General features: G+C 38.8%; 1 protein-coding gene across 1 annotated transcript; it reads right to left on the bottom strand.

Moving 5' to 3' along the window:
* Positions 1–494: 494 nt before the first annotated feature.
* grxcr2 (glutaredoxin and cysteine rich domain containing 2) lies at positions 495–11782 on the bottom strand. Its single transcript, XM_026183195.2, has 5 exons — positions 11294–11782; positions 10622–10805; positions 8652–8761; positions 3315–3542; positions 495–1615 (listed from the first exon to the last, which is right to left on the bottom strand). Exons 1-5 carry the CDS (start codon positions 11348–11350, stop codon positions 1442–1444), a joined length of 753 nt encoding a protein of 250 aa, XP_026038980.1. The 5' UTR covers positions 11351–11782; the 3' UTR covers positions 495–1441.
* Positions 11783–12523: the final 741 nt, after the last annotated feature.

Raw genomic sequence — 12523 nt, 5'->3', positions numbered from 1 at the left:
AGGCAAAACGATTTAATTTTGTTTTCCTTTTCTGTTAAATCATCCTCAAATGACATGATAGAAAGTAATATGGTTGATTGCCTTTGATTTGAGGTGCAATGAATACGATGCAGAGACTGGGGATTATGTGGCATGTTGCATGTTTCCTATTTTTCAAATTTGTAACAATAAACAACTAACTCACAGTAAAAACAGCCATCTGAGGAAAGACTTTAAGGTAATCATACATGTATGATTGGAGACAGAGAGTGATGCATAAGGCTCAGTTAAAAGGCAGGAGACTTTTAGGAATAAAGTCAATAAAACATATGCTCACTGCAAGCGTCACTGTTTTAATAGATGAGATCTGAAATGTTGCCATGAAAACATGTCTCCATGGGGACCCTGGGATGTGGATTATACAGAGGACAGAGTAATCTGATCCATACAACAATCCTTTTTGCATCAAAAGCTAAACTTTAAAACAATAATGAATGAAATAAAATAAAAAAACATTGAAAAGGTATTCAGGTATTTTTATTTAATTAATTCACCCTCCAAAAAATGTGTAGACATATCTTTAAATGATCTAAAAGTGTTACAAAACAAACCCAATCTCCTGAGCTGGTCTACAATAAATCATTTCTGTCATTTAAATCATTATTTTCATTCATATTTTCATCCATAACACCTCTTAGACTTTTTATTATTAACACACCATCTGAAATCAATACTGAGAATGTCAAACATTTATTATCTGTTGAGATGAAAAGTGGTTTAAAAAGTTTGCATATTTACCCCCCACCAACAAGAAAAGCACGCACATCTGTGTTGCAGTAACAACGTTATTTGGGGGGGAATTCACATTAAACATCATCTCCTGATTATTGCTGTCGCCGTTTATCAAACAGTCCCATTTGTCTCATTCCTCTCTGTATTTTTCTAAAAAATAATAGCATCAATTATCCCGGTACAACCCATTATGTTCAAGTGAAAAAGGTTTCAGTGTCTCTGGTGAATAGACAGGGGAGCTATGAACAGGGAACCCTTCCCAGTAGACACAATAAACTGTGAAATGTTTGCATCATTTTAATTAAAATGATAACTCTGTTGTGGAACCAGGTTTTATCGGGATGAAGGCAGCAGATGCAAAGTAACGTGACAACAAAAAAAAGCGATTATGTATTTGTGTTATCGCAAGCCATGTTCACTGCACACAGTAATTGTATTTTATGATTTTGTGCCCACAGTCACAATCCCCCTCTCCAATGTCCAATGATGGCTTATGTTTCCTAGTAGTGCACCCCACCAAGAACGTTTTGGATTAGAGCAATACTGCCACTGAGACAATTCTGACAAACCCGTAGCACACTGGGCTTACACTCACTCAGCCACACACTCTCATTCACTCACTCACACGCTCGCTCTCTCACTGCCAGATATGGGTGTCAGCCAAATGGTGCTATTTATTGGAGCAGGACTGGCACTTCTCCAGACCATAGGGGTAGCAGGCTTGGCAACGCAGATCACTGATGGACTCATTGAAGCGGTTCGCCAGCATGGACAGCTTGCTACCGTGACACAGAGAGCAGGGAGCGGAGCCTGAACCACCACAATGCTGGCAGCTGTCAGCCTCCTGGAGACAGAAAAAACACATTAGGAGATGGAAGAGGGGTCCTGTGAGGTGAGCAAAGGGGTCACAAAGGGAGGAAGGGGTGAAAAGAAGAGGGGATGCAGGGATAAAGATTGAGCTGAAAAGGGGAGTCGGTCAAGTTTGTAGGAAAGGCTCACGTCCCCCATATCTGAAGGCCTGTATGAAAAATGTGTGCAAATGTTTGTTGCTTTTGAATTACAAACATCTGTTTCTGATAATAAAACACATTTTTCCACTTAAAGTTAGCACAAACATTTACAGTGCCACCAAAGGCCGCGTCATAATCAGCAAACATTAACGCCGCTATCATGTATAACTGACGTGCCTGCTGGCAAAACACTAGAAACCTTAATGATACAAAGAATTTTTCCAATAATATTTCTAATTAAATGGCTGTGGTAAGTAGCTGTGCTGCAGGATAATGTCCAGCCAGTCTGTCATTTATTATACCCAGTTGGTCATTATTGCAAAGTTTACAGTAATGAGCAGCTGCTCTGTATGTTATCAACCGAATGATGACTGAACAGAAACAGAAGCTGAGCTGTGAGGTTACATTTGAAACAGGATAATTAAAGAAAACAAAACATATTCACTTAGATCCTTCATGAGTCCCAAATTGTTGTAAAAGGAAGAGCTAGACAGCTTGGTATGCAAGGGTCAGCCAGAAAAAAGTCTATAACACAAAAGAAAAAAGTCAACAACAACAAAAAACCCTCTAAAGGTGCTGCTTTAGTAGGGCCCATTATTTGCTTCTATATGAGTGCAATACAACAGAGTCGTATAAAACAGGACACGGTATTTTGCAGCAGAAAGCAGCTACAAAAATAAAATGGTGCTGAAATTCACAAGGCAAAGGGGCAGGTAAGGTTTGTCTTTCAATTACAGTTTATGTTCTCACTTATAGCTTTGGTGACTCCAAGATAAACATAAGGATGCTTGTATATACAGCCATTATTATTTCACAATCAGGTTCATGTCCAGATTGTTGTCCAACAGTTGCAGAAATTTTTCATGTATAAAATCAAGTGTGAATCTAAGCTCTTCTTGGAAAAAAATGAAGACGGTGAATATAATGAATTGCCGCTGCTAAAGATGGTGAAGAAGAGAACGGAACAAACAGGAGTGAGATGACGAAATATAAAACAAAAAACAGGCTGAGAATGAACTTGTATGGAGGCGGAGAAAATGCGAAAATAACAAGAGAGCTGAGAAAATGATGGAGGGATAAGAGAGAAGAGAACAGTAATCATCCAAGGAGGTGAGAGGGAGGGAATAATAGCGACCTGGGTATCCTTGCTGGCTGGTAAGCAGCAGGCAGATGCTGCAAGGGCAGAGTAAAACTGTGGACTCATCAGTATTTGTTCACAGTTGTCAGATAACACTAGGACAATAGGTTGGTGGCTGTTGCAGCAGGACGGTAGAAAAGAAAGCGAATAAGGATACAAACAAGTTTGCATTTACAAAGAAACAGAGGAGACTTTGGTGTGAGGCAGAAACAGAAGAAGATCCTGCAGTTGTTTTCTTGAAAGCAAAGATAAAGTGAAGAAAAGATGGCTGAAGACACATGCAGAGAAAGTGGGATGGGGAGGAGGACATGGCGAGAGTGAGAAAAGCAAGAAACAGAAATGGGGTGATAAAACCTTACCACACCACTGAGAATAATTTGACCAAGGATCATTACCTTGGTATCAGTGTCGCAGATCTGTTTCTCCTCCTTCTCCGCCTCCTCCTGTGTGAAAACTGCTTTAGCCCTCCTCCTGCTCCCCCTTTCCTTGGCCTTTGGGTATCCTTCCAAGTCAATGAGAGGCACTGTGTGCTGCCGAAACATTTCAGGCTTCTTCTGCGGTGCTTTAATAATGCGCAGATTGCTGGTATAGATGATTATCTTACCAAAGTCCAACACTGGGGACTGAAAGAAATGTAAAATATCAGATAATCCTGCATCATTTTCTATTAACAACATCAGTGCCATGTTGTTGTCTGTGTCTGTCTATGTCCATATGTCTCTCTTCCAGAATTATGAGTTTTGTTGGTTCATGATTTCTTTTTGGTTTTTAGGAAGGAATTTATGATTTTTAGTTTGTGTATTCTTGTAAGCTACAACATTAAAGTTGATTTTATTTCATTCATTCACATCTCCCCAGTCCTGCATCTGAGCCTGCATTCTGTCTGCCACACAGCTGTTTCATGACAATTAGGCCCAAACAGACAAATAATTTTAATTAACTTATACATATGCTAGATGTCATCTACATTTCCCAACTCCAACTGCTCTCTGATATTAAGAAAAAAAGATTTCATGTTGAAAAGTGTCATCGCTTGTCTAGAAAAACATGCACATCCATAGTGGTTATCTAGACAATGAAACAGTGTATCTGAACAGGGCAATAGCCCTAATCAATGCTAACAGCTGACCTAATTGTCTACCTACCGGCACTGTTTTGGGGGCAATAATGTGCAAATATTTATTCTTTAATCTATTATTCATACCATTTTTGTACTTTTTATCCACTTTAAAGTTTACTGTGTTGTGTCTGACGTGGGATAGTTTTCCAGTTTCACTGTACTATTGTAAGTATGACTGTGCAATGACAATAAAGAGTTATCTTATCTTATCCTATCTGTAATAATGACAAATATTGATACTTTTTACATACATTATATTCACTGGCCACTAGTATCTGCTTGGATCCCCTTTTACCTTCTGAACTCCTTTATTCTTCATGGCATGGATTCAACAAAGTGCTGGAAACACTCCCCTGAGATTTTGGTCCATATTAATCTGACAGCATCACAGAGTCGCTGCAGATTTGTCAGCTGCACATTCATGATGCAAATCCTATTCGCTCTGTTGGACTGGGCTCTAGTGTCTGTGCAGGCCATTTGAATATATCAAACTCCTTGTTACTGTACGTTTAAGATTCCAGTTTGAGTTGATCTGAGCTGTGTGACATTTTATGCTATACTCCTGGAAGCAGTCATCAGAAAATGGATACACTGTGCCATTGATGGACATGGTTAGAAAGAATACTCTGGTAGGCTGTGGTGTTGGTACTAACGATCCCAAATTATGCCAAGAAAATATCCCACATACCATTATACCACCCCCGTTTGGTTATGCCAAATTCTGACCCCTATAATCCGGATGCTGCAGCAGAAATCGAGACCCATCAGACCAATCTTTTATCGCACAGTTTTGGAGAACCGCGCAAATAGACTCTGTGTTTGCAGCTGACATGACTGGATCCCAGTGTGGTCTTCTGCTGCTGTAAACCATCCGGTTCAAGGTTCGAGGTCATCTTCACCATGTCTATTTTAGAGCTTTTTTTTAAAAAAAAAAAGAAATTCTTCATTACATTTAACCCTTTGTTATTTTGATGGCTGCTTTCTGTGGGAACAAAGCAACCAGAGAAGATTGGCAACCTTCATCTTATTATGCAGGGATGTCTTGCTGAATCCAGACTCATGTTCACACTCTCTGTAGTATTCAGGATGATGTAAAAAATAATAATAATAATACATATATATATATATGAAAATATGAAAAATATACAAGAAAAATAAAAGAAACATATTGATGCAATTTATCTCTCTTACTTTAAAACTGAGAGTGAAACCCTAAAACAATGCAGCCTAGAATTATCATTAAACCTTGTTAGGTGAGGGACCTCTGTAGAACCATTGTGCCATCCTTTCAATAATGCCCTAAAAGGATAAGCTAACTCCAGATTGCTGCTCTCTACTGATAAATGTGCTAAATACTGACTTGGTGACCAGGGCCAAGCATTCCTTTGTTTGGAGGATAAAGGAATGAAACTGACATCAAGCCAGCAGGCAATGTGGCTGACCTCCCTTTTAGCCTGCTGCACTAATGAAGCTGCTGCCGTTGTAGCTCAGTAAAAATGCATTTTTCAGTCAGATTAACAATTTTATTGCTTTTGTTGAACAAATTTCATTGAGCAGCATGCAGCTGATGTTCTAATTGCCTAAGATCCCTGTTTAATATTTTAAATCTGGATTGTATGTTTTGTTTTTGTGTAGCCATAAATTAATTATTACATAACTTTGCATTCACTGATAATTGTGTAATGCTTTACTGTGGTGTGTCTGCTTGCTTTTCAGTACATGTACTCTTACTATGCATGTGTATAGTGTAAAGTGTAAATCACTGAAATCAGTTTTTAGGTGTGACAACTGGCCATAAAACATATTGAGAAGATCATGTAAACAGTGTAAAAACAAAACAAAAAAATCTTGATCTGCATAATATAGAACTCAAGATTATTCATTAAACCAAATATATTAGAAATTTACAGTTAATTGCTAGCTCAAATCTGTAAAAGCTGCGGTATAGCTCGTTGGTGTTTGCAATTTCTTTTAGCATCGCGTGGTCTGACTTTGGGCTAAATTTGTTGAGAAGTCTGCATTGTTTTTATACACACCTGAATGCTCCAGAGCAGAAATCTTCTGCTTTCACAGAGGTGGTCACAGTTAATCACAAGCATCTACAATGAAAACTCTTTTTCACATGACAGAAAATCAAAAAAAAAAAAAAAGTTCAAGAATTGGGTGGCACATAAATATAAGGAAAGTGCGATTAAGAGTTTATGAGTTTAAGAGTTTATTAAGTTTATAAAACATTAGTTTTTGTCTTGATTGGTATTTATTCTTGTCAAAAATTATTTTTAGTTTTCTTACATAAAAAAACTATTAATGAAGACAGATAATTGCTATCATTAAATCCAGATGGTGTATTTGCCAAAACTATAAATGTATTATTCTAAATCAACTGATGCATGTAAGTTTTTTGCACCACGGACCGGTTTATGCCCGACAATATTTTCACGGACCGGCCTTTAAGGTGTCGCGGATAAATACAACAAAATAAAACTAGTACCGGTACAGAAAAAAAGAAGATTTATTCATAACACACGTGAAAAGGCCTGGGAAAACTGAGTTAACGATAAAAACAATAACAAAATAACGCTGAAAACTGATAAAAACCCTGAAAAACATACATTTCTCTCGTGGCCCGGTACCAAACGACTCACGGACCGGTACCGGTCCGAGGCCCGGGGGTTGGGGACCACTGCTCTACAGTATATGCCACAAAGTAGCTACGAACTGCCCATGGAGACAACCCTTGATATTTGGTCAGCTGTGATGTGCTGTGATATACAGTACATGCTGTAGACAGGGATGGTTATTGCAAAACAATGTGATGAGAAAACTTTTACGAACCCAAAGTATTTGTTTGTGCATTGTATACTGTTTCATATACCAATCTGGACCAATCTGAATATCACCTGGTACAGCTGATACTGGCCAGCCTCTTTTTTATGTACACATTGTTCCACTGTAACCCTAGGTGTCTGTATATCAGTGCTTTCATTTTATATGCAGAGAGAAACAATGACACTTTATGCTTTCCATAAAGCATCATTGAGATGCTAATGACTCAATTTCGTTGCCAGTATGTTTTTTTGAGAATAAAAGTTAACTAAATCGTTCATGAAACTCTTAATAGCGACTGACTGTTTTGGTTCCAGCTCATTTAAACTGACAAGGGAATTAGAATCTTTCAGAATTTACAAAATCTGAATTATCAGAACCAAATGGACAGTGTCCAAAACGTATTTACTAAATTAATCTTTTTTTTGGCAAAACCTCGAACAATTATATACAGTTTGCATATAAACACATTTTAACTGCAGTGTGTCATAACAGCAATGATGGGTGGCAGAAAACATGCAGCACAGATGCCATTGCATTTAAAAAATGCTACAAAATTGTTCACATTTGTTGCTAATGACATGATAAAACCAGTAAACACCAGTTTGCAGTGCACAGACAGCAGTGAAAATAAAAAGACACTAAACACTTATATTAATTCATTAAAAAGAGCATGCTGCTTAAGAGATTAAGTGGTGTTGTATCTACACATCACAGATAACTGATGTGCTAGTACAAAAAAACATGCATAGTTACCATCTCTTTTTAAACAAAACTAACAAAGTTTCATAGCATTTCTGCACCAACAATGTGATTCCCATAGAGCCATTGACTGAAAACTTGTCATGCCATAGCATGGAGTGCACCCAGATTAATGTGAAAACCAAACAGTTGCAGTTTCACGACTTTCAGTAGTCCATAAGATTAAAAGCAGTCACACTGACTTCTGTGTTTTCTCAACCCTTTAAACGGACTTAGACCCAAATTTCAGGTCCTTATGTAGATTATTGCAGGAACAAGCAATGTTTTTTAACGTTTTTTACACATGTGTACAGTCCTGAAAGTACTTTGACACACTCAACCCCCTCAACTTTTTTCTGGCTGTCCTTCAACTCAAGGGGGGGCACTCATTAAGCAAGTGTAAAACACAAACTTAGAACGATCAAAGATGGGGTCAAAGCCTTTTCTCTGGTATTCTCTAGCTCAAAAATGTGACGCTGATGAATAACTATCTTATTTACCATATGCTGTAAGATGCAACAAGTCAGTGAGTCAAAAGTGAATGTTTTACTTGTATATGCGAGTAAAGCATTGATCTTGACCGTCATATATGATTTATTTGTAAGTTGGAAAATAATCTGTAGTTCAGCAGTTAACACGTTTGCTTAATTCACAAAAGTTTCCCAGCTCAGGATCAGGGAGAAGACACGAATGCCTGGGAGGCTTTCGTCAGAAAGGGCATCCGGCATAAAAAATCTGTGCAAATCAAATATGCAACCCCTTGCAAAAGGAGCAGCTGAAAGAATCTTTCTTTTTTTTCTCATGACATCTTCTTATGTTACAAATGAAGCACCTTTCATGAAATCTGACACCTCAGCCTAGACCTATGCATAAAGCACATTCCTAGCCTCACAATTCATGCCCAAACATAGAGTTCTTTAAATTAATGTAGTCTGAAAACAATGTGTTTAAAATTTTGAGAAAAACAGACATATATAATTGGCACTGTTAGTGAAAAACCTACAATAACTCAACTAAAATATAATATCAAATTCTGGATTTTTACCTTGCTGTCTCCCTCTCCTTCCTCAGTCTGGCCAACTGCAGGTTTGTAGCTGCCCATTCCTCTATATACATTTATTCTCTGGGCTATGAGCCCTGTTGGAGGATAGACACCTGGGTACAGAATAAAACATGTTGTCAGGCTAGAGTGAGAACTTGTATACAGTATTACAGACTCAAGTGCAGTTTTCATCTGTAGCAACAGCATGTGCTCTATTTCTAACACATCGATGTGCAGTGATCACATAGAGCCAACTACTGAAACCAAGCCTATAAACAGTGGTATCCAAAGTGGCTGGTGGGAGTGTGGACCAGCCAAAGACATCCAAAGTGGTAGAGTCCATTTCCTTAGAGCTGTTTTTCTTATTGGGTGTGGATAAGTTGTGGAACACTTAAAATATTGCGACCGTGTCCAATCAACTTGCAATCGCTCTGCCTTTGAAATGGTCGCTTTGAAGAGGGAGACGAGGCTTGAGGCCACTCTAGTCAGTTGCCCTCTTCAAACCAACTCTGTTGCATCAAAACAGTGATAAAATGGTGATAAAGTGGCAATAAGATGGGTTCAGATTGCTATCTGATTTCCCCAATCTATTTGTGATAATACAGCAATCGGCTGTGACAAATAATGCATTTGTTGCCATCTGTTGCAATTCTTTTGCCCTCTGATGTAGATGGCAACCAGTAGACCATGCAGAATTCACAACTCTCTCAGCCACAGACTGAGACAGATGGAAATAGGACAATACAATTTATAAATTTAGAATATCTAAATTTATGTAAAGTACAATCAAAGATGAAGATACTTCATTTAATCAATGACCATAAAAACTACTTAGAGAAGTGTACAGTTGATCTGCATAAAGCTTCAAGATCATCAAGCAAGAAACAGATGACTAACAGCTGACTAATCAGCAAAGTTAGGGGGTGGCTGTAGCTCAGGAGGTAGAGCTGGTCACCTACTGATCGGAAGGTTGGTGGTTCAATCCCTGGCTCCTCCAGTCTGCATGTTAAGTATACTTGGGCAAGATACTAACCCCAACTTGCTCTCTGAAGCATCCATCGGAGTATGAATGTGTGTGAATGTACTTAGAAAGCACTACGTATAGATAAAGTGCTTGTGTGATTGGGTGAATGAGGCATGTTGTATAGAGCACTCTGAGTAGAAAACCGCTATATAAGAATCAGTCCATTTAGTTAGCTGGTTATAAACTCCCATTATACCAGCTAATCTTAAACTTAAGTGTCCTAAAAATAATCACACTTTTCCTCTGATAAATAGTGTGATTACATTCTCAGATCATAAGTTTATTTGTTAAGTGTTTGAGTCCCACATTGTTAGCTCCACTTCAAAAAGAGTTTTACTAACGCCAGCTAATAGCAGCAAAACCAACAATGCTAACCGACATAAACGTTCAGGATATTCTCAACAACTCACTTCAGTATCACTGTCATGAGACAGAAATGAGCTTCATCTACTTGTATTGTACACCTTTCATAAAGTTTTACAGCCTCCTCCAGCACAAATAGAAGTGGAAACCTGGCATATTTGCAGGTGAGGTAACACTGACACCTTACGATCACTACAGATGAACAGCAGCCAGAGAATTCTGCACTACAGCAGCCGCTATAGTTAGGACTATGCATTTGAACTGGGAGGGTAAGAAAAGAGAATTCAGCTGACTGAAACTACTGACATCTAGTGGGGAAATTTTACACACAGTACCTTTAAATACATTGATTAGGCAGTCAAATAATCATCTCGGTCACCAACATCAAAATGGGCTTTAAATTCATTTTATGCTACTGGATTCATGCTACTGGATTAACTGTGCATGTTTTTACTTTAATGGGGAAAAAAAGATCACTTTATGCAAACTACTACACCTTGCTTGCCTTGCCTGCTCCCAGTTTACATGCAGTACTGCCCAAACAAATAATCCTAAGGGCAACCATGCATATAAAGTAAAAACCCACTCTGTTGGTCTCCATGAGTGTCCTCAAATCCGCAGAGCTGCTCCATCTCGAGGTGGCTGGGAGGGATTTTGCGGTGGATAAAGCTGTGAGGGTATTTCTCCTCGGGGCTGTCCAGCTCTTGACCGTCCTCGTACACGTGCTTCAGCACTCGGCCACTGTAGGATGATGCCAGCTTGAACCTCACCTGTAGTTTGGAGTGGAAGGTAACATCTTTGATTCCACTGCTTGTTGTTGCTTGTCACACCAAAAACATTAATTAGTAACTAATGAGTGATTAATAAGTAACTGTAGAGTTTCTTTTATCTTATAGTACAAAGCACATTGAGGTGATTGTTGCTGTGAGTGGGGCTATATAAATAAATAGAATATAGGTAGGTTCATAAGCAGAAAAATATGGTATCTGACCATGTGTGCAAATATTTGCAGAATGTTAATACACACATCAACAGTCCTGTGTCATTCTCTATTTGCAGCTTCACAACATGAGCTGCAAACAGAGAACTCTTTAACTATGTGCTTAGAATCACCTGCTAATAGTTTTGCAATTGTTTAGAAAAAAGAGAGAAAGAGGAGGCTTGATAATTGAAACGACCTTAACAAGTCTTTTCCTCTGAAACATTTATAACGGTGAAACCTATAATTTCAAAATAAAGTGGTGTCATAAGAACTCACCTTTCTTGGTTTGGTGTCTTCGTAGCGCTGATTCAGTTTTCTCTGGAGTTCCTCCATGATGGCTGATTGAAGAGTGGATGCAGAAAGGGGGTCACTCCATCCAATGAGCTCCTTACCTTCTTCTAGCTGGACAGCGTGGAGCCTGCTGTGCTGAAGGGTTGTTTGTAAGGATGGATAAATTCAAACTTGGATTAATATACAGCTCGATGGAAGCACAGCAGCCGGACTAAAGAGCTGTAAGTAAGGAGTGGGCGGATGACAAAGATAGGATGGCAATGCTCTCTCTCTGTGTCCTGCTTCCAGAGTTTGCCTGTACCTGCTGTTTTAAGGGACCCACCTTTCTAGCTCTCAGTGCTAAATTATTCACAGATAGATCGAGTGTACAAAAGGGTGGTTGCGAAACCAGAAGCCCTGTCATCAAATAATTATGATCACAAAAATAGAAAGCATTTGGAGCCTGCGTGTTGCTCTGTGTGTTTGTGTGCAAAATGGAGAGAAAGAGAGAGTAAGGCAGTGAGTATGGGTACATGTGGGAGTTGTTAGATAGTTGTAGCTGCAGCCTGTCATTGGACAGGAGCCGAGAGTATCTGTGGTGGAAAGTAAACATGGCATTTGATGTCTGTTGCTGTCATAAAGAAAACATTTAGCCTTATCAAAATATCTCTATAATTAGCGAGCTTCAAGTGGCATCTGACTGAAATAACATATTACTTTTGTAATGTGTCTTCACATTATTAACAAATTGAGTGGCTCATCCCTGAAAGTCTAATCTGAAGTGCCCTGGAAGTGAAACACTAGTGTTCTAATTTATATGTGCTTGGGTCTGATTGATGGAAATTTCATCAACAAAGAGTGAACACAAGGCTCCAAGAAGACCTCTGTGTGACCTCTCAGTGTGAGTCTGTGCTACCTGCAATATGAAGGCACCTTCTACATATGAGTCTTTCAAGTGGACTATGCAATAGGATTATAAGAACTTTCCCATTATATCTGTTATCCATGTCTGCAAATTGAGGGAATTCTGGCATGATGTGCCCAGAATCACCACAACCTCAAAATCACCTTTGCTCCATGAGTTAAGACTTCACAGACATTCCAGAAGATTTTGGATACAGAAATATCAGCTTAGGCTGCTGCCCCCGCGACCCGGCCTCGGATAAAGCGGATGAAGATGGATGGATGGAAATATCAAATATCCCAAATGTTAGTCCTTCACAAAAAATTGAAGGT

Source organism: Astatotilapia calliptera, chromosome 10 (genome assembly GCF_964374335.1).
Source record: "Astatotilapia calliptera chromosome 10, fAstCal68.1, whole genome shotgun sequence".
NCBI lineage: Eukaryota > Metazoa > Chordata > Actinopteri > Cichliformes > Cichlidae > Astatotilapia > Astatotilapia calliptera.
The sequence above is the reverse complement of the archived record's forward strand: the minus strand, read 5'-3'. Positions and strand labels throughout refer to the sequence as shown.

Coding starts and splice junctions, on each gene's coding strand:
- grxcr2 (XM_026183195.2), bottom strand. CDS start 11,350: ATGGAGGAACTCCAGAGAAAACTGAATCAGCGCTACGAAGACACCAAA. Junction 8,762..10,621: donor CACTCATGGAGACCAACAGA/GTGGGTTTTTAC, acceptor TTCTGTACCCAG/GTGTCTATCCTCCAACAGGG. Junction 3,543..8,651: donor AAGGAGAGGGAGACAGCAAG/GTAAAAATCCAG, acceptor CATTTCTTTCAG/TCCCCAGTGTTGGACTTTGG.